General features: G+C 40.8%; 1 protein-coding gene across 2 annotated transcripts in view; it reads left to right on the forward strand.

Annotated features, from left to right (window-relative positions):
* The window catches only part of KIF26B (kinesin family member 26B), a 276,066-nt gene extending 255,559 nt beyond the window's left edge, over positions 1–20,507 (forward strand). Inside the window, exons 13-15 of one of the 2 annotated variants that reach the window (XM_064414701.1) lie at positions 11,216–11,418; positions 12,417–12,567; positions 14,122–20,507. In XM_064414701.1, coding sequence (XP_064270771.1) covers positions 11,216–11,418; positions 12,417–12,567; positions 14,122–14,270 — 503 coding nt within the window. In that variant the 3' untranslated portion in view covers positions 14,271–20,507. Of the gene's footprint in view, positions 1–5,720; positions 6,417–11,215; positions 11,419–12,416; positions 12,568–14,121 lie in introns of those variants that run through there. The other variant, XM_064414702.1, reaches the window with a different exon arrangement.
* Positions 20,508–22,872: the final 2,365 nt, after the last annotated feature.

Genomic DNA, 22,872 nt, shown 5'->3' on the forward strand with positions numbered 1-22,872 from the left:
TAAAAACCCCTTTCAAATAAAATCTTTTTAATAATAACTTGCAAGGAAGCGAAGGATGATTTCTATCTTGTGGAAAAGGAACACAAAGCTGTCCACGAGATGGACATTTGAGGATGTAAACTGACAGCTTGATTGTGCCTTGTGGAGAAGCTGCCCATCTAATATGGAAATTTTCTACAGGTCATTTAGATGGAAAAGTTTATCAATTTCTGTGAAAAAACCAGGCAGCTGTGCAGAGAGAGAACAGATTAGATACTAGCAAATGTCCCCCTTACTCCCCCAAGGTTGATATTTTACAAAAAAACTCTGAGAAAACTTCAGGCAGAGCCTCTGGATTCTTTAGACTCCAGAGTTCATCCCCAAACTGAATCCCTAGAGGACCAGTATTTGTAAACTCTGATGCTCACAAAACTGCTTGTTTCATTTCACTTCTCTCTGCTTTGATAGCACATTGGAGGCTGGACAAGGCTGGAAATATGAGTGACAAAATCATTGTCTTTGTGGTGTTCTAATTACAGACAAGCTTCATATGTGTGTGTTGTATTTTATACCAGGGTTGTATTTTGGCTGAAACTTTGGATTTTGATAACCCCTGTGCAGGACTAAGCATTGTGTCAATGGTCATGAAAAGGGAGTTGTGAAAGAGAGATCAGCTTGAGACTCAGGTTTAAGATTGTAGCAGTCTGGAGGACACACCAGGAAAGATGAGGCCTTGAGCCTACCTGGTAGAACAGTGACACTGGTTTGTCATACAGTGCAGGTATGCAAAATTATCAAATTATGGGGTAAGTATGAATCTTTCACTAGCAGGGAACATGAGGAGTTTGCTGCTTTTTTACTCCTCTGTAACATTTGACCTGTCTTTTTCCCCAAATACACCTTTTTTTGGCTGGCCAAGAAATTAATCTCTTTATTGTAATTGCTGGTGTGAGGTGGTTCCTCTCTCCTTAGTCAGCAACATTGCAATTATCTGCCTGATGCTGGGCATGAATCTCTGGGGTGCAGGGTTTTCAGTGAAGGGCCTGTCTGTGTTCTTGGAAATTGCCTGCCCCAGTGGACTCAGCATAGCCTGGCACATTGACCTCCCTTAAAGTAATTTACAAAGCTTCTCTCTTAATGCAGCACGTCACCTGATGTAGAGAGATTCTTAGTGTATCATCTCTGGTACTTTACTTTTGAGAGTGATTCCCTATATCAGAAAGTAATTCCCATATTGTTTGGAATGTCTTGTGTGTATAAGTGCAACCAGGGGTTTTATGGAAATAAAAAACTCAATCTTTACCACCATCCGTATTTCTAGCAGAAAACCACTGTCCAGAAATTAATCAGGCTTCACTTTCATATAACCCAGCTCCTGTTTGCGTTTTGTCTGGCAGCAGTGAAATCATAATTCTGTTTTGATGTGTTTGATAATAGTATAATTTTTCACATGTCAGCAGATTTATGGTGGCATAAAACCAGGATTATTACTTCAATGCAGGAGAGCACGAAGGAGGAGTTAAGGTATAAGGGAGAATAGAGCTGTTTGCAAATGTATTTTTATTGTATAATGAAAAAATGTGAAGTTTTGTAATCTTTCATCCTGTGTAGCATCTCCTTTCTTATAGTGTGAGTGTTATCTCTTAAGGAACACTTTTTAATGAAAAAGCTAGTACACAAAGGTTCTGAGATCTTAAAGACAGATATTATTTTAATACAAAGTGTCAAGAGCATTGGACCTTTCCTGATTTGCGGTCACAGATCCACTGTGCTGTAATGGATATGGCACTATAGATATGCTCATTTCAGGTCAGGCAACCTTGTCCACTTTATTTATGATTATTATTAACAGAAATGCTAGCTGTCAGACACGATCATCATGAATCAGCCCAAGGCCCCTGTAAAAGGAGCTATAAAGAGTCTTTAAGAGAATCACCAGAAGATCTCACAATTACTTTTGAAGTTCTGACACATTGGAGAGACATCATTTTTCCTTGAGATTAAGATCTTGTCTTTCAGTGCTCTTAAGTGCATTATTTGTATGTGTAGGTGCTTCTGCCCTGAATGTCATACATGAAGCATCAGACCTACTCTGACAGCTTTTGAAGGATAAAGCTAGTTTATATCCTTCATTGTTAGCCTTAGGTTAATTTTTGGGCTCTGTCTGGGTAACTGTGCAGTTCACAGACAGTGCAGTACAAAATTGTGTATGTACAAAATTAGAAGAAAATAATAAAATAATTCCTTTTGCATTCTGGTACCTATTGAAAAATCATGTCTTTGCCTCATGAAGCGCATAAGCCTTTCCCCTGAAGCTAACCTATGCATTTAGTAAATATTCCTACTTTTCTAGCATCTAACATAGGTACTGTAACATCTTGTCAGCATATATTGGTCCAAAATGACTGTTTGTGGCAGAAACAAAGCTATTTAGCCCCAATCTATGGTTGTACGTTTCAAAGCTTTGTATAGCTTCTCTTTAATCCACACTGTGGTGTAAGTATTATTCCAGACCCCATTTTGCAGATGGACAAATGAAGGTAAAGAGTGTTACTGACTTGCCTAATGCCCTCAGCCAAGTGAGTCAGATGCTGTACTGAATTACAGGTACCCTCGACTCCTAATCTCAACCTCAACTGACTTTGCTATACATCCTCCTCTGCCTTTGCTGAGCAATGGAATACAGAGTGCTATTTGTTATTTTCTTTTTGCGTCAGACCCTTCTTCCTTCTTTGCCTGCAATCATCTGTACAACTGTGTTGTACTTTGATTTCTTTGTTCACTCCATTAGCCCTTCCTTCCCTGTAAGAAACAATTGGCATCTCAGCCATATTTCTGTCTTTGGCTCCAGCTTCCTCTCTCTTGGGAAGGCAGTGCTCTCTGGAGCACACTGAAGTGTTAGGGCATAGTTTGTACAGTTACAAGTTGCAGCAGTTATTTATTATTTTTTAACTCCACAGAAATTCCAAGTGTGGTGACCCAGTGCCCCTCCATGGAAAGGCAGTGATAAGGGTGCCTTTATAGTACATACTCCTGTATGTGATCAGGGAGTGCATTCTGGTTGAACTTTAGTTTTACCAAAGCTGTATTTGTATCCCAGGGGTGCAACAGATATGAGAGGGAGGCAGGCAGGGCAGCAAATTAGGGCTTGCAAGATCTGTGTTGTATTCTCTGGTGTGCTGCTGGTTCACTGTATCACCTTGGGCAACTCGTGTAATTTCTGTGTTCTCTTGTTACCAGCTCATAAAAGTAGATAATGCTGGTACAAAAAAAAAAAGTAATAGCAATGTCCTTGGATCAAGCGTGTTAGCTACCTGCCTTTTGCTCTTCTGGTTTGATTTTTAACATCTTTTACTGAGTTTGGATGTATGTGGGCATTGCTTTAAAATAATTCTCAATGCAAAACATGACTGGATGATTTCAGAGATGGAGCCTTGGTGTTAACTCTGGGTCTCACCCACTGTGAGGTAATAGCAAAGGAAGAGTCCAGGCTCTAGTGAGGTTTATCCAGTAGAGCCAAGTCCTGTTTGCATTTTCACGTTACATGCATAAATGTGTTGTTTCCAGACTTTTCTGCACTCTCTTACATATATTTACATGTTCCTGTCCCTTACAGTGTTTCAGTAGTCTCTGTAAGGAAATCTCCTTCCCTGGGAACAACCGAACAGGAGAGGTTCTGAGATCATTCATCATAAACAAAGCTTTTTATGGAGATTAAACTGATCTTCCTGGAGTAGTTTTCTTTTCTGTTCCCTGTGAGGTAGGGTTGGATACCTAAGAAAGTCCCCATCCCATGTAACACTGAGTTAGACCTACAGGCTTCAGCCTGTCAATTCTGCAGCCCTCTGTTGAAACAGGACAGACTTCTGCTAAGGAGTGTATCCCTTTGATTCCTCTAGTTTTGAGGCTTTTTGGAGCCGAGTCTGAGCTTGGAGCTTTGCTGGTGCTGGGGCTTCTGCCAGCAGGGTGAAACACTGAGGGCAGTGACCTGTGGCCCAAGCAGGGCTGTGGCAGCAGCAGGTGAGCAGCAGCCATTGGGCGCTGGCGGGGACCCCGCACTCTGCCTCGCAGCTGGTGTGCACAGGCCCTCTCCTGGGACTGGGGCATGAGAAAAAGGTGTGAGACAGAAGGAGGCAGCTCAAAGACATCAGACTTTGGGCATAAAGTCCTTCTCAGTAAAGTACTTCCCAGCTGGGTCAGTCAGGGCCACTGGTACTTAACATTTTCCTGTGTTAAGCATCAGTGAACATCAGAAAACAAAACCCTAAGATATTATTGAAAGTCAGGCCAAGTAGAAACAAGACTGGGGGAAAATTAAGGTTTCCAAAGGTTGAATCCCTGAAGTTTAAAGCTATGCCCTGAGCTGGAGCTGCATATCTCAGAATCTGGAGAGCCCTGCTTTTGTCAGTCCAGGACAGGATTTGGGTGTGTGTATGTCTGTGTGTGTTCGTGCACGTGTATTTCATCTTCTTTGCATGGGGAACTATCTGACTACAGATAATTAAAGATTCCTGCTGTAGCACTTAATGACATTCGTAGTAATGTTTCATAATTCCTTGTAGCTCTTTCTTGGTATTAACTTTCAACACCAAGGAAGAGCAAATTGGTACATGGTTTTAAACACTTTAATAAAAAGACAGACTGTTAAGGCATGACTAATCTACAATTGGCCTCCTTTTTCCTCATGGAGGTGTGCTCTGGGTTTCACTGATGGGATGGTTTTAAAGATGGAAATTCAGAGGTTCCTGAAAAACCCTGAAAACTCTATATTTACTCTCTGGAAGCACTTCGCTCCTTCTATGAAACCAGCAGAAAAAGCCAGAGGCCGAATCTACAGACTGTAAATTATGAAAGTCTGTCTCCAACCAATATTGCAAAGCATCACATTTTGAAATATGGCCAAAATTATAATGACGAAACAAAACACCAACAAAGAGTCTGAGCTTTTCTTTTTGAATCCAAGTGAAAAGGAATTTGGTTCGTGTTTAGACTGCCTAAGGCACAGTGTGGGGAGCTGAGAATTGCCCTTTGTATCAGAAAGCTGTAGGGCACCTCTAGCATTTCTACTTTAACTTGCTTACAAGTGATGGTAGCTAATTGATATCCTGTACTATGCTTTTACCATGACAAAGGATGTTTAGAATGATATGAGTAAATGCTGTTTGCATGCAGGTGGCCACTTCATGCATGTGACTTGCTGACTGGACAGCCCTGGGGCGGCTAGAGGGAGGGGAAGTGCAGGCTTCAGCTCCAATTTTTTTTTTGTTCATTAAAACAACAGCATTGATTTTCCCAGGTCAAAGCCAGGCCATTTCATGCAGCAAATCTGTGTTGAAAGGGATCAGAGTAATCATTTTTTACACGCTTGACTACTGCATGCCAGCACTGAGCTTTCAGCCACATGAACATAGGAATGATTTAATAGAGGAAGTGGCAGCAGGCTATTGTGCACGGTGAAGGCTCCATGTAACATGCATGACTGAGTCGCACACCATTAGGCTGGGTGTAAATAAAACCTGCTCCTGACACTGCCACAGAATTGGCTCACTGGAATGCCTCCACCACTGTCCTGGTGGGAGCTAATGTTCTGGCTTTAGAGCCCTTCCCCCTCCAGCCTCTGGCTTTGCTGCCCAAGTGACTGGAGCAGCTCTTCACTGCAGTACTGTAGTAATAATAACCAGCTTCAACTTTTAGAAGAGACTCTGGTTGGTGTGATTTGGCTTTTTTTTTTTTCCTCCTAGGAATTGTGGGTGATGTGTATCTTCCCTGGAGCATCTCCCAGATTACATGTCAACCTGCCACGCCACAGGAGGGCTGCTTTCTGATCTGGTTTCGGCAGTGCTCATTCACCAGCTCTAAACTGCCCTGAAAAGCTCCTTTAAAAATAAGACAGTAATTCAGAAAGCAAGATTAAGAAATAAACTGGGTAGATAGAAATTAACTGTGTTGATAGAAAAAAATTAGAACTTGGATGTACATCAGCGTATTCCTTATACCAGTACAGAAACAACATATCTAGTATAGGTGTGGATGGAATATTATAAACAAGCATTGCTTCATTCCAATAAACAGGAAGCAAGTGATTTCTTGCCTCAAGTGTCCTTCTACTTCTTATCAATTCACAACAGTGGGCTTGCATAACAGTTAATACAGGATATGGCCTGAATTATTTTACAGTGAGATGGACATAGAAAATTTTCTTCTGAATGACGGATCCTCTCGGTGTATCCTATTCCAGGTATTAGAGTGCAGCATGGTCCTTTCTATGCAATCTGTGTAATCTGAGCTGTGAGGATGAGAGATTGCTGTTTGGATTTTCTGGCAATTTAGACCTTGGTTCTTTGGTGTTTGGAGTACTGACCTCAAGATGAGAACCCTAAATACTTCTGGTGAAATGCCCACATCATCAGAGGGGCCTTCTACTTGAAAACACTGGCAATGACTTCCCCTTCAGGAGGGGAACTGTGCAAACTGTATGAAAATACATTGAGTGAATAGCTGTGTGCTCTGCACTGGCAATAAAATAAAGTAGGGGAAAGGAGGTCAAAGGAAAGGGGAGGAGTTGGTTCAGTCATGGACAATTGACCATAAGGGCAGATCCCACTAGGAAATAAGAATGAGAGACAAAGTCAGCATCACATTTTAGACTCAAACAGAGCAGGAGCCCTGTTGTCAGACAGCAAGGAGCAGCAGAGGAAATAGTTTAGATAATCTTTGCTAGTAAGAAAAGCTTGATGCTACAACTGACATTGGTGCTATTGCTGTTGGAGCCACAGAAGGAATAGCTTAGGGGTACTGCTCTAGTTAGCCAGGTTTGGTTTTTGTAATTTCCTTGGACTGTCTGGTGAGAAAAACCAAAATGCTGAAGAACACGTTCTGTGCACAAAGGCAATTTTGCATCTCATAACATTAAATGCTGTGGGGAATAGCTTTGGCTCCACATCCTGCCTTTGAGCACACAATATAAACTTCTGAAATGTTGTTATATCCAGTTACAGTTTCATTTTCTGTTTGAAGCACCCTGAAATTTCTAGGACAGCAGTTGTTTCACATCCCATTCAGATGTATCCTGCTTTGAAGAAATACACATCACACTGTTTTTCATTAAGATTTTGTACTTGAAGTTTTTGCTTTTACCTTTTTCACAGAAAAGATGCTCAATCTGGAATGTGTGTCTGGAAAGAAGCCTAAGGGGAACACTCCAAAATATACAGAACTTAAGCAAAATCAGACTTTTTAGAGCTTTTGCCTTAGTCAAAACATACTTTTATAAGCACACATCCTTTTGCAGTTTGGGAATTTCACTGAGGTCAGTGTGCCTTTTATCCTTAAAGTTACCCTTGCATACCTTGGTCTGTATTTCTCATACCTTAAGGCTTACTTTTGCTGAAATACACTGTAGCTTCAGTACCACTTTTCAGTCAGATCTACTTTCACACTGCACGCCCTCACTGCTGTGCTACTCTCTTTATCTTAACCTGGCCAAATCTTAACCAATATCTTAAGGTAGAACAATATATGTGTTGCAAAAGCACATCTTATATCCTGTGGATTTTCATGGCTATTTCACAGCCTGGTCATTCATACTCAAGCTAGGTTCAAGAGGAGTTATTCTGAGAGTGGGTAAATTCAAACTAAGTGAAAAACATATCCTTCAGGGCATTTAGCAAATGACATTTTGCTTTACATACTGCATGGTCATAAATGATCATGAAGTTGTTTTACCCTGGGTTCATCTCACTGTGTTTCTTTCAGATTGATTTTTGGTATAAATTTGTTTTTTGAATGGCGGAATGAATTCTATTTACATGGTGGGAGGGTCAGCCAGTTTGCCATGGTGCAGAGGTGGGGCAGAGGTAGGAGGGTGCTGGGATCTGTTCCTGTTGATCTCTCTGGATGCCCACTTTCTTTATAAATCGTACATAGGGAATAGAAGAGTAGTGTGCTGTAATTCCCACAAAGCATGGTAATTATTACAGAGTCAAAATTGATGAAATCCTAACTCCATCAAGTGCACCCAATAAATTTGGGACTTTAGGTGAATATTTTCTATATGAATGGAAAACATTTTAACAAATTAATTTTAACAATTTAATTGTTGTGTCTTGTTAGGGATGAGAAAGCTGTCCACTGCTTTGTGATATTTACCCCAAAGCTCTGCTTAGGCTGTATCTCCTTACTGATCCAAATTAACATAAACTAAGATAAAAACCAGAGACTAAATGGAGAGGTTAGTGTCAGGAGCCTCCTGTCAAATGGCACCATTATTTTGTGTACCTGGGCTAATAAGCAGCCTATTAATCTGTGCATGTTTAGAACAAACTAGATCCACTTTAACCTTACTGGAAAGAGGAAGAAGATCTTTCATTTTAATTTCTCCTCAAAGCACGCTACATCTCAGGTAAATCATCCTGAGTCTGCATTCAAGGTACAGATAAACAGACATCTCTCTTTTTCTTTCTCCTCTGTGTCTAACACAGCTATACCCCCTGGAAGCCCCATGCGGGTCACCTGTGTCCCAGAGGAGCCCCTTGGCAGAGGGTGGCAAGGAGGCTGTGTGAGGCAGCTCTGCCCTGCCAGTGCACCATGAACTGCAGCCTGTCCTGTTGTCATAACTCACAGGCAACCCAGACATGAGCTCTGCCTAGACAAACACAATGAGTTAATGTCTCCTGCCACTGCTGCACTCTCAGCTGCCCCTCTACAAGGGCCAAGTGCTATTAAAAGAAGCCTCAGGTTGGAGCTCTCCTTCTACACCACAGGCTTCTGCTTCCTGTTAAGCCAAATGGATATGAAGGGAAACAAAATGCAAAAAAGAATTACTATCATTACTCTACTTCATGCCCCAGTAATCTGTTTTGCTTTGCTCAAAGTAGGACCCTTTTGCTGTTCTTGTGGGAAGGTGCATTGGAGCCATCCACCTGCATTTCTAGACAGTCTTGGACCTGGACTTTGATTCCGGCTGGAGACGGAGGTTTTTCCAGTGGGGTGGATTAAAAGCGCTTCATTACTCAAGAAGGTGGTTTTTATAGCCACAGTGGGGAAAAGAGGAAGAAAATCAAACATCACGGAAAAGGGCACTTAGTCGTAATCCAGCCATGCATGGAGATCTGGGCAGAAGGAATTTCCAGTCTGCTCAGCTGCTTCCTTAAAATGCTAGAGCTAGTCTAAAGGCATTCAGGAAAGGAGATGTGACCATTACTGTGGGGCAAAAAGAAAAGATAATTAACAGCACTGGGTGCATTAAACAGAAGGTCAGATCTGATGCTTACAGATATTGCTGGCTCTAAAAAGTTGTCAAACAGCCAAGAGATTGTATTTACACTCAGACAAAATTTGAGAGCCTGCTTCTGTAAGACCCCATGGCCAAAAGCCTCAAAAGTATTTAAAACTTCTTTAATGCCTGAATCTTTTTGATCTTGAGTGACACTAGGATGATACTCAGGGCCCTTCCCATCTAGGCAAGCGGAGGACTTGTTTCCCAGGAGGGGTTGAGCCTATTTCAGGATCTCTGCCTGCGTGTAATAAAATTGAATAGTCCACCATGCTCTCTCACCTCCCTTCAAGTATGCAGCTGCTCCCAGCATTTGGTTACCCTTCTCTAGCACTGCTGACAGTAGTCACCTTAGAATCACAGTTTGTTGGGGTCTTCCCAAACTGTCTGTCTTCTTGTTGTCAGTTTCTGGCTATGATAATGGGTCAGGTTTTGCTTTTCCTTTTATCAAGATCTGATTCTTCTCCTGATCAGGCAGTTTAATCTAGAGATTAACTGAAATGCATTCAAGGTAAGGGAATGCTGACATTGTCTTCCAGTGACTGGTACCGCAGAACTAAAAAAACTCCTTCTTGCTGCTATTTGTAAGGCTTCATTTGCTCTGGCATGAGTTTTTTTGCTGGGCTGCAGTTTGAGCAATAAACTCAGCTATGATAAGTGTCATGGGATGACAATCTCAGGTTGTTTGGTATAAAGAAGCCTTGCAGACCTCTCTGTCTATCCCGAACTCTGTCAAGCAGCTCTGGCTGTGCTCTCTTTTTCCTGCATTGGGTTATCTCAGACATATCCAAATAAAAACTCTGTAGACTAAGCTTTCCAATAGACCATTCTCATCCATTTCAAAGCCAGATTTTGCAGTTAAATTACTTGTCTCTAACACAGACCTACTGGTTTCCACCACAGACTATTGTACTCAGAAATTATAGGATAAGATGTGAACAGTTCTCCAAGTCAGCAAAGAAGCAGACTCCCATGAATGAATCTAGGCAATATGTTCTTACTTGAAAATCCAAAAATTAGGCAATCAGTAGATATTTTGGGGTTTTTTAGCTTTTATTGAAGCACAAAATTGACAGACATGTTGAAACTATTTCCATTCAAGTCTCAATAAATGTAATGTGGGGAATTGCTATGAATGATTTAATCTTATTTTTAAAATAAAATCTGCATGATCATTCAGCATCTCTTCCCTGCTGGCTGGCATCACTTATGTATTTGCAGCCAAGAAAGCCAGTTAATAGTTTCATTCAAACTTGCTGGCTCCGGCTTTTGTTTTTGGCTTCTCCCATCCTTTTTGTTACTGATGTATCTTAGGGAAGACCCTGTGTCAGCTACAAAACCTTTAGTTTTGTGTTTGTTTGTTTGTTTTTCTCAACCAAGCCATTGCTTTGATTGTACTAAGCAAGCAAGGAAATGCAACCTGTTGATTTTCTTTTATTGGTGTGTTTTTGTTCTTTCTCCCAGCAAACCACTGCCATTAGGCTGGGGACACACATTCTACTCCTTGCTCTACCATAGGCCCTGACTTGGCATCTTATGTGGCAGGCACTTGGCAGAGGCTGGCTAATGCTTTTCCTTTGAGTGTAAGGGTCAGTAGCAGTAAAGAGATAGGAAAGCCAGGCTAGACAGGTTCCATCCTGCTGGCTTGGATCCTCCATGGTCTCAGCTGTATGTACTGAGACCTAATCAATGGGGAGCAGACACAGGCTCTGTGAACTTCAGGGGACGTGTGCCCTCTGGGTGTCAGATCCTGGAGTCAGGCACTAAGGGGCACTGAGGGTGTCACTCATGGTGGGTGGGCACTGCACATTGCAGCTACAGCTCCCACGGCCTCCCTGGGTTTTCCCTCCATTTTCTTCTATGTCTGAGAAAGCCAAACATATTTAATTTGTAGAGTTCTCCTCAATGGAAAGGAGAAGCAATAGCTGTGCTAACATGCAGTGGCACTTCCTCTATTTGCAGGTTCACAGAGGAGGAGGCTTATTCCAGCTTTATCCCTTGACACTGCCTCCCCAGCAAGGAAGCCTGCCAACAGCCCCGGGGTGCGCTGGGTGGACGGGCCACTGCGGAGCGGGCAGAGGGGGCTGGGGGAGCCCTTTGAGATCAAAGTCTATGAGATAGATGACGTGGAGAGGCTCCAGCGACGGCGAGGTGGGGACAGCAAGGTGAGTGCAATCCATGTAATCTCCTGGCAGGCGTGAATTGCAAAGGTCAGCATAAAACATATGATTTTAAAAGGTCATTAAAACATATGGTTGGGAGGAGTATATTAGGTTGAATATTTTAGAGAAACAATGGGTTATAGACTTTTCTTCCTAGCCTCTGACACTTGTTGAAGGTGTTTGGGATCCTGGAGAAACTTGTTGGAGCGGTGTTTCCACTGCACTTCACCCACAGCAGATTTGTTTGCAGAGGAGATTGTGAAATACTGTTGAGAACTTCACACAGGCTTGGATGAGGACAGTTCTGTTATTGGAATTGCTTCCACACTAGCGAGGGTAGCACAGTCCTCAGATGGTTTTATTTGCTGCACGTCTTTGTGGCTGCCACCCCTCAGAAGTCATGTGAGGCCAGGCTGGCTGTCTCCAGCACTCCACCTCATGCTGTTGCTGTTCTCCAGAGCTTTACAGAAAATATATCTTCTTTATTAATGACTATGAATTGCTAGAGCTTTTCATAACATACTCCCTTTGTTTAAGGATGTTTCAAATTTGATATTGCTACCAGTTCTCTTATTTTAAAACATGACTAATGCATTACTTATGCACCAAGCATGGGGGTGTATTTAGGCTTTCAATACAGCAAGCAATGGATTTTCTACTCCCAAGAGCTTAGATTCTCTTAGCCAAACTGTGGTGAAAAAAAAGAAATGTTTTTCTACAGTTAATCTAATTTCAAGATGCTGCCTGGTATTAATTATTATGGTTTATTATTAACTACCATTACAAAATCTCCAAAGCTTACTGATGGAAAACATGAAAACCAAACAAAAGCAATAAAAATACAGCAGATGATGGATGATTTCATGCAGTGATTCATAAGTTTCCAGTATAAACAGCTCATTGTCAGTATTATTGATTGGGAGATCATTTCACTGAATGGACCTGGGTATTTCTTCCCCTCTTCACCTATTCTTTCCCCGCTTCTTTTTCCTGGCTGGCAGGAGGTGATATGTTTCAATGCCAAGCTGAAAATCCTGGAGCATCGCCAGCAGAGAATCGCTGAGGTCAAGGCCAAGTATGAGTGGTTAATGAGGGAACTGGAGGTGACCAAACAGTACCTGATGCTGGATCCTAATAAGTGGCTCAGTGAATGTAAGAACATTGTTTTATTGCCTGAACTCATAAGTTTCCTTTGGTTTATTTAATATGGGGGATGGAAGGAAGCAGAAATGTCTGGTAAGAGTGAGATGTAAGCTACTGTTTGTAAAATAAAATGAGCCAACATAGGACCTTAGGGCAAGCTTTAGATTGACTGTCTTTCTAGAACTATTTTCTATAACTCTTATTAAATGTTAACAGTAGAACTGAACAATCCTTTTTGCCTGGGAGCTGAAGGTTGAAATGGTAGAGCATTCTAGTGGTGGATGTTGCCATTGGTAGATTAACGTTCACATGTTTCAGTCCACAGCTCCTGAAAATGAGATTTTTTCTTTGGCCTCAGATCACTCAAACATATGAGCAATATTATAAATCTGCTCTTCTATCACAAAATAACACTGTGGAGCAAACTTGTCCCTTGGCAGCAGTGGGCTTACATGAAATGAAATGAAATTTGGCCCATTTTTTATAACTATAGATGTATAAAGTTCAGAGAGCTCAAAGGGCATTCACATTCAAATGAAGAAGGACCTCAGCACCTCTAAGAAAAAAAACCATAAAGAGTTTTTATGCAGTACTTATACAACAGCTTTTAGTATTAGCAAGCAGATAAGTTCATATAAAAGAGTTCTAGAAAAAAATCCCACAATGTGCAAAAGTTTATTTAGGATAGTTGCAAGTAGCAAAAGGAGGATGTCTGGTGTATTCCCTTACAACATCCTAGCTCTTCCTTTAACAGCTGCTTTAAGTTGACACCAGATAGGTACATTCTGCAAAACAACCACAGTATAGGTTTCAGGAACACTATAAAGGAAGAGAGTTAAACAGGACAGTTTTAAAGAGAGAGAGAGTTTGCTGTGCACTGCTGTCCCCTTACTGTGTGATGCCTTTGTTTCTAATTCCGATATGGTAAGTGCAGAAGGCCTGGAGGGTTGCAGAGACATCAGGAACCACATATGATGGGCAGTGCTGGCTCAGACAATGTATCTCACATTTGGCTTCCATGGAAGCTGCTGGGCACTTGTGTTGGAGGGATTGATGTGTGTGCCTTCCCTTGCTTTGCTGGAGCAGTTTAGTGGGAATCACATGGAATAGGGAAAGGTGTAAGGAACAAGGACCCTAGAGGTTTGTTTTAAATTCCAAGTTCTAAATTCAGCAAAGGGATTTCCCTCCCAGGAGAGAGCAACTATTTAAAGCTCTTTCTGGTCAGCAGAATGTGTGAAACACTCAGTACATGCTTAGTATTCAACATATGCTGGAGGATGAAGGAGCACGGCACAGGCATCTGTAGTTCTGGTGAGGATGATAGAGCAGATTGCTCCAGAAAGGATCCAATGCAACTTAAGAGTATTTTTCACTGTGGGCAAGCTGCTGTGTCATTTTAATAATTGTGAAACAGAAAAGGCAACTTTTAAAGACAATGGCAAGCCAGAAGTGATGTTGCATATAGTACTGATGAGTTTAAAGAATTGATTGAGCTCTGACTCTCCCACCAGTCATCACTAAGTATGGTCTACCTTTCCTATCTGTGTATTTTCTTTCTCACAGTTGATCTGGAGCAGGTATTTGAGCTGGATTCTCTGGAATACTTGGAGGCCCTGGAATGTGTGACTGAGCGTTTGGAAAACCGTGTCAACTTCTGCAAGGCCCATCTCATGATGATCACCTGTTTTGATATCACCTCTAGACGCCGGTAAAGGATGAACCTCGAGAGGATTTCAATGCACATCTCTGCCATCCTCCTTTTCCCTTCCAAACAGCATCCCAAAGACAAAAGAATGAGGATGAAGGTTGGAGTCAAGTCTCATCTGTGTGTATGAGAGATTTGCTATACTATACAGAGGAGTAGTGTTGAAAAACCAAACAGAACAAGCATGGAAAATGGAGATAGAAGGTTGTTGATACTCTTAGCCTAAAAGAGCACTTTGTGGAACCTTTTAAGGACATGTCTGTAAATAAGAACTGCTGGCAGAAGACACTTCTTTCCCTGCATTAGCTGAGGAAGGAGGAAAGGTGGTTGTGGGACTTCCATTGAGAGGTTCATTAAAAGAAAACCTATCCAGAAAAACTGTTCAAGTGCCTTGCAAATCTTTGTTATCCAAACATTTATGTTCATACTTTATTGTGTACAGATGGTGCTAGTCAAGAAAAGAAAAAGGAAAAAAAAAAGCAAATACACTTTTGAAATGTATTTACAGCTTGTTTTTCTCTTGGTGTTTTCTCCTATTTCAGACTTGCTGTTTCTAAGTAACTTGTGTTTGTAGAGATATTTCCTAATCAGTACAACATATGAATAAATGTTAACTGTCTTTTCTTGTTACCAGAGTAAGGCCACTCAAAGAGAAATTCAGCTTCCCAGATGACACAAACATATTTCTAGCAGAGAATAAGGTTTGTTTAAATGCTCTTCTGTACTCTCTTATATGCTGGAGAACACCGTCATTTTCCCAGCCTGTAGGTTTTGCAGTGTATGAAACAGAAGCGACATTACTGTGAAGTAAATATCTTTTCAATTTGATCCAACCCCCATAACTTGTTTTCTTGTTCATATATGTTTTGCTTTGTACTGGCTGGAGTTATGAATGAAGAAGTACTTTTATCCTAACCCCTTTTTCTGGTGCTAGTAACTTGCTGGAAAAGTGCCCTCTAAGCTAAGTGTTCCCATGTTTATCAGTCCAAAAATGAGTGATTTGTTCTTTCTTGAGACTATGACTGATAAAATTTAGCTCCATCTCTTTATGACATATACCACTGTGAGACATTTTTTGTCAGCTTCTGAGCCCTGGCCCAGTGTGTCCATACTCACAGATGTACCTGAGGAGTGCAGGCTCTGCTCAGCTCAGCACATCAGGAAATAAAGCAAATGAGTAGATACTTCAGGCAAGTTTGCTATGCCATCTTTACTAATCCTCAGTACCTGAAGCCATGGCAAAATTCATATTGGCATCAAAAGGACAAGGGTCTGCACCTCCCTATGCATCCAGTTATTCTACTAGTTGGCCTCTTTATCTACAAAACAATATGTGGGAAGGAATATCCTTTGTATTTCATAAACAAATGTGCAAAACCGCATTTTAATCACATAAGAGCATGAAGAATTATTTTTTTGAATTAGGTTTCTTATTCCCCTATACTGAAATAAGCACATTCACAAAAATTCCTCTCTCAGATACATTTGTGCTATCCTCCTGTTGCTCATGAGGAAATAAGACTATCATTTAATACACTCAAAATGCATCAATAACTGCTGTACTTAACTGCAACTCTTCTTTTACCAGTACCATTGTATCAATGCCATCTTACAATGCCCCAAGCAGCAAGTCCCAATGGTAAAATAATACTGATAGATTTTCTAGTGGTTAGGTGAACAGAAAAGCTTTTTTAAAAAGTAGAAGTAAATTTGTATAGTTTTATTTTCTTTTAGTGCTCTACAACTTGTAATAATGAACCTTACTCATTTCTATTGCCTTTGTCACTGGATTTTGTAGAAAATTCTACTTACAATCTATAGGATTATTTGGAAAGGAAAAAAGCTTCTGTGTGAAAGTCACTTTCTAGTCTGTTCCACAGCAATTTCCTATCACAAAAGATATATTCTAAGTAAGTGTTAAAGATATATCCATTTGTCTCAGAAAAAAACCCCAACCAACTCTGAAAATCCCCCCAAACAATGCAATTTGTCTGGCTTTCTTCTCTTTATAGCAATTTCAGTAGCAGTTACAATATATTGGTTCTTTGGAGGCCGTCTCTTCTCTGCAGGGCCCCATGGATTGAGTACAGCTGCAGAGAGCCATGGAAATAATCCCTGCACACAGTCCATGACTTACACGGGAGTGGTGATGTTTCTATAAATCAAGTGGACACATTTCAGAGCTATTGTAAAATACCTATTGCATGTAATATTCCTCACCCACAGTAACTCAATTATTCATTGATGCTCGATTTGGTACTTCTGTAGCTTAGGAAGCATAGCAAAAACTACGTGTACCTGGCCATTTTAAAGAGTAAGAGTATATGTTCACCCTGTTTAACACAATGGACAAAAATTGATCCCTGAAGTAAAATTGATTATGCCAAGGATGAATTTAGCATACTAAAAAATATGTACTAATTGAGCAGAATTGCAGTACTTACAGATATTTTATTTCTGTGGACCTAATTAGAGTGTCCATTAACTCCCATAGTATACTAGTATTCATATTCTAAAATCCATATGCATTCTTGACTTTCTGTCATTTTATTTCAGAAATTGCCACTATGTTTTTAAGAATTGTGATGGCTTAATACAACAAAAAGGAATGAAAAAATTTGTGGAGATTTGGCATGATAAAATGTTGTCTTCTTGAAAACAGCATTTACTTCAAAATTTGTACTACTATAACACAAGCATTCACAAAACTCATAAAGCATTCAGGACTTTATTATGAAATTGATCTCAGTTTGCAGTAGCCAGCTTTTTAGAGAAGATACATACACTCCTGCAAGTCATCCATTCTTTAAGGCATTGCCAGTATAATGCTGGTTTGATTCTGATTTTTTAAAAGGCATTGTGTAGCCCAAAACACACAAGAGCAACACGAATGTAATGCCTAATCATTTTCACATTCAGAAATCAATCTTATTTCCCTGGGACAGCTTTAGCAGGAAACAGCAGTGTTAATGTAATTAGGTTTGAAGGTTAATTCTTTGTTCGCACGTGTCACGGGAGATCGCAGCTCACTGTCGGGCTGTGAGCTGACTGTGGAACACCAGCACTGCTCCACATCCCCTCCGGCACCTGGGGGCGCTTCCTGAGAGCTGCTGCTCTTGCCATACATGAACCTTATCCATACAAGGGACAGGAGTTGCTCTGTAGCCATAAATTCAACTGTAGCCATAGGCTGGAGATTTCGGCTGTGCTGTGGGTGATTCAGACATCCCTCTTGTCTGTGTCAGCTCTCACAGCAGGCAGAAGTTGCTCTGGCTCTGGGAGCTGGGTCAATTTGTGCTCTGGATGGTGTAGGAGAGTCCTAATTCCTGGTACATTTGTCACACATCTTTTATTTTGCCATGCATGCCCTGCATTTGCCTCAAAACAATTCCTTGTCAATTCATTCATTATGTAATCCAAAATTTTACTTTATAGAAGGACAAGGAAGGAAATGAATACTCTCCTTTCTTAGGTTTTCTTCTCATCTCACTTGCTCTGATAAAACTGAGGCACAATTGCATTAAGAATCAGAAGAGTTATTACAAAGTAAATCCAGTTGTGAGGAAAATTCATCCACCTGCCATTTTTTGGGGTATTTACTGTTAGCTATATAGTAGAAGATCATGCTACTCTTATGTATTTAACACCCTCTCATTTTATGTAAAGGCCACACACAGGGCTTTTGCCGAACATCTGTCTCCGATCCCGTCTAAGAAGACCGACTGCCATAAATCCTAGCTTATGAAACTCGCAGGTCCATAAAATAGTAGCTGGCACAAAGCAATGGCATGATCCTCCAACATGATTCTTAGTGAGAGCTGCATAGAATGTACAAAAAGGGATCAAAGATACACACTGGCATTTTATTCTTTTATCTCTAAACGTGGCAATTATAGAGGCTGAAAGCTGGGAGTGATGCTGGGAGTAATACATACCAAATCCTGTGTTTGGTCACAGAAAAGTCTGTCTTGAAGTGTGGGTTTTATTTCTTCACTTTTTTCATTTATCTCAATAATATGACTGGTCTTAAAATAGGGACCCGTGGCATGGAATTCAAATGTGATGACAGCTGAAAAATATAGACTCTTTTACAAAAATCACCTTTTACAAATGTTTGTGATTTTGCTGTATCATTTTTAATGAGGTAAAAAAATCATTGTAGAAACAAAAGTTGTACATGCACCAATAAATACACAGGCACGCAGCCTGAGATGGCCCCCTTGCACATTGCTGAGGGGAAGTGGCAGAGCTGCTCACAGATTGCAACAGTACCACTCCCCTTCCCTCCTGCAAGGAGTGCCTGCCTACAGAACCATTCCCCTTGCACTCACCTGGATGAAGTTAACTTAAGCCACACTATTGGGAAAGCTTATGCTTGAAACTCTTTCAAGGGCTTCTTTGAAAGGTTCTTTCTTACCCTGGTTCTTCAGCCTACATAGCCAAATTGCTGCAGTTCCCTCTGTTAAAGCCTGTAAAGGTATTCCAGATGAACTACTCTATATTTCAGAGTGTCATGAAATTATGGCAAGATATTTTATAATCTCAGCTGTTTACACAGCAATTTCTGCATATGTTTGAGGTATACAGCATAGTTGCATCAACTGAGAGCCTGGACTCTTGGTGGTCTGTGAAGATTTCTGTCTAGTCCTAACAGATTTTAAATTGTAAATTGAAGTTTCTTTCATTGCAGAAGCAAATTCATTTCTAAGCCAGAGGCTGAGCGACCTCTGATGCCAGTTCATATGATGGGAAGGATGGTTGCACAGCATTGGGGATGCACCAGCTCACTGCAGAGATCATTAAATACCAATAGGAGATGGTGATGACCGTAGAGAGAGGCATTTCTTCTCAAATCCATGGATGGATCGCTTAATCCTGATGTCCTCATGGTCTCTGTTTTGTAACTCCACAGGCTTTTGCATTGGCAACACACCGCAGTTTTTGAAGACACAAGGCTGGCTGTTGCTAGTTATCCTAAGATTTGTAAGAGGTTTCCAAATAACCATAGCAAACAAAACTGTGAATGATTTGTCAATGCAAAGTTAATAATCTCTCTCTCTCTTGCATTTATTGTGTGCTCATCCCAGGGTTATCTGAGCTTCCATACCTGTTCCTGGAAATAATAAACCATTTTATTATTGTCTTTATCTTTTCTTTTCTCCTTTTCAAGCAACCTTTCAAAACAAACAGAAAAAAAAAATTCCCTTGGAAATGTGGCACCCTTTTGCCACCAAATTAATGAACAGCAGTCTCGTGCTCACTTATGCAAACTTTTGAAGCTCACAAAGGGCATGATGATTCTGCAAAGAATGGAGGTGCTGAAAGTAGCTGAAATAGTAGCATTCAGTAGCATTCAGCTAGAGGATTTCAAACTACCTTCAAACCCTCCTGGACAGGAAATAAAACACAACCCAAACCATCTTACTTTGAGTGGTCCTACTTAAGTATTGAGCAAACTTTATAATAATGGTAATAAATTGGTGCTTGAGGCAGTTTCAGCTATATTACATATTCTCTATATACTATAGATATGGATGTATTCACCCTCTTTATTGTATATGTATGTGTGTATTTACATGTAGCACACATACATTTATATTTTATGTATGCATAGATACTAACTTTTCTACATTTTACTTCTTTCCCACCCATAGCTGAAACTGCTTGTTACTAACATCCACATCATATTCTATGTATGAAGGATATAATTTATTTGTAAACTCAGGATGTTCTTGTTTTATAGAGTTGCTTGTATTTTATAATTTATTTACACATCATGGTTGGAAATGCTTATCTAAGTGCTATGCATTGAAGTGTATGTTTGCTAAATCCATTTCACTCTGTCCATGGCTATGTTCTTTCTCATTATAACAGTGGTATAAAATAGGGCTAAGGAGGGGAGGAAATGATAGATCTAGAATTTATGCTGGTCCCATCACTGGGCAATTCCAGGAGAGGATGTATCAGTAGTATATATATATATATTTTATCAACTAAATTTTATGGGGAAAAAAGGAGAAAGAATAGCATGAGGACAAATTCAAAATGTGGAAATTCACAGCCATTTCCAAGTTTGTCAACAAATGCATTGAACCTTTTGCCATTAAAATTGTAAAGTTTATTGTTTGCTGGCGAAAAAATATCCCTTTTGTGGTATTTGAGGTGTGAAACATTGTCAAAAATATGATGTCTGGAAAAAATCAAACTATAGTGGCATTAAATGTTTACTTTTATCTTACCAATATATCTGCCTCCTGCTCCTGACTCTTTCACTTTAGATAAGAGCATTTCATGGCATTTCATACCAGAGAATGCTTTTGACCCATAAGAGGATGGAGTATCGTAACAGTGAAAGTGAGCAAGGCAAGAGAGTAAGATCAAACCTGAAAATAAAATGACCAAAGGGGTTATATCAAGCAAGTGTTACTGAGAAGCAAATTCACCAGAAAACAGTAAGGAAGTGCAGGGTTTGGTACCAATGACAGAAATACTGCAAGCAAGCAGAGCAGCATTAACTTCCCTGCTGCTGTCCAGAAACACCAAGAAAACACAATCACAGACCTGAAATGGTCAGGCTTTTACATAAACTGGTTATGCACATACACAGGGATTGCTCTTTTGCATCTGTGAGCAGGGGAAAAATCTGAGACCAACCAAATATAAAAGATGTATTCATAGGTATAATTTTTTTGTCATCTTTATCAATTGTGTCATATTTCCCTTGGCCACCATGCAGGTAACACATGGGAGCGATAAAAAGAGTTTGTGTCCATTACTCAAGACATTTTTCCTCTCAGAGAGGCAGTGGTGGCAGGTTCAGCAGGCCCCTGAGCTGCTGCAGAGGGGTGCACAATATCTGCTTGCCTTTGGCTCATGTTTGTGGAGTTCCCTGTTGATAATTAAGACAGCACCTTGCTTGCAGGACAAAATGTGAACAAGCTCTCTGGGCAAATCTCACATGCCCACCAACACCTGGATAAGCTCTGAAAAGGACACTGACCTCTTCCCATCAGAGGAAAACCACAGTTTTTATTTCCTGTGGGAAAGATTTAGAAAAACTCAAATAATTCAAAATGTCTTTTACATCATCTGCTGGCAGATGATTTTCTCATATTCCTTACTTTAGGAGGGACATGTTAGGGTGTTAAGCATTAAGTATTTGGTTAAGAGTTTGATGATAACTTAATAAAGTCTTTTCTTCTATCTTATTATTATTCTGGCAGATCTAGCAGTCACATTTGCAGGGAATGCAGTTGTTTATGGTGACCTTTTTTAAAAGAAAAATATTGAACTGGATACAGTGGCAAAGGCTGGCAAAGATGGTGGGGAGGAGCCAATCTCCTTCTTTCCCCTCTTAGAGCAGCAAGTCCTGTGCTACCTTAGCTGCTGCCCCAGGCCAGTGAATTTGCAGGCTGTGCCTCTCCACCGTATCTGTAAATGAAGATAAACAGCCATTTATTTCGTCTGTGGGCTGTTCAGAATGGCTCTGATTTGCTCTAAAGAGCTAAAAGGCTTATTGCCTACTTTTGAGGTAATTTATCTTCATTGCTGCTATCATGCAGCCACATCAGTATTAAGGAGCCCGAAGTGCCTTGCAGAGACAAAAACAGAAAAATGGGTTAGTGCAAGTCTTAGACTTTGTCTAAGACGGAACTGATGGTGGGGAGCTCTAGATGAGCTGCAAAGAGAATCAATTCATTCTTGGTCAAATCTGGAGCCTTACAGACCCTCATGCCACACATTTCTGATTTGGGGCAAGACAGCAAGACATGCACGGAGTGGAAGCAGGAGCTCACGCCTGGCAAAAGTCTGGTGTCCCTGAAACTGTGGATACCTCTTGCAAAGTAATGACCAAGTTTTGTCTTTAAAACCATTAACTTGCCAGACTAAAAATCAGCTTTAGTGTGGAAACCTGACCAACCCCATCTCCTTATGGAGCCCCAAATAACTCTCTAGCCATTGGAAAACCAGAAAGTCAGGTTGTTGCTAAAGCATGTTCCTCTCCCACATCCATCTGCAAACCAGGCTCCCGGGAGCTTACCCTCATTTTGGCTGACAGTATCTGCCTGGAAGACACTGAAGAGGAATGAAGGCTAGAAAATTCAGTTCCCAGTCTTTGAGATGAACACAAAGTGAATATTTCGTTGCTCTGGAAAAGGCCATCTGTGGATTTTACGGTTTATGATAGTTAGTAATCTTGACAGTTGCCGATCTGGCAGTTTTGGAGGCTGACATCTGCTATTTAACCACTGAGCAAAGCTTTGCTGGCTGTGACCACACAAATGCTTTGCATTGCTCAAAGACCACTTTCATAACCTCCAGGAACAAGTAGGTAGCTTGGAGGTCCTGTCCACTCTCCGGAACTATCCTGGCAAGTGCTGACTTGGGAAAATCTTCTAGACAGCCAAAACCCAGTCCACCTCAATGAGTGCTTGTTGGGGGAAAAGACCTGCATTCATTTTCATACATGTTTATACGTGTCTCTTCTGTGGACCCTTATAGCACAGGTTTGGCAGCCGTGCTTTGCGTCAGATTGTGAGTTTCATACCAACTAAATGACAGCCAAACATATTCAGCTGTGTGTGTCTGGCACATATCCATATTTCCAT

Source organism: Passer domesticus, chromosome 3 (genome assembly GCF_036417665.1).
Source record: "Passer domesticus isolate bPasDom1 chromosome 3, bPasDom1.hap1, whole genome shotgun sequence".
Taxonomy (NCBI): domain Eukaryota; kingdom Metazoa; phylum Chordata; class Aves; order Passeriformes; family Passeridae; genus Passer; species Passer domesticus.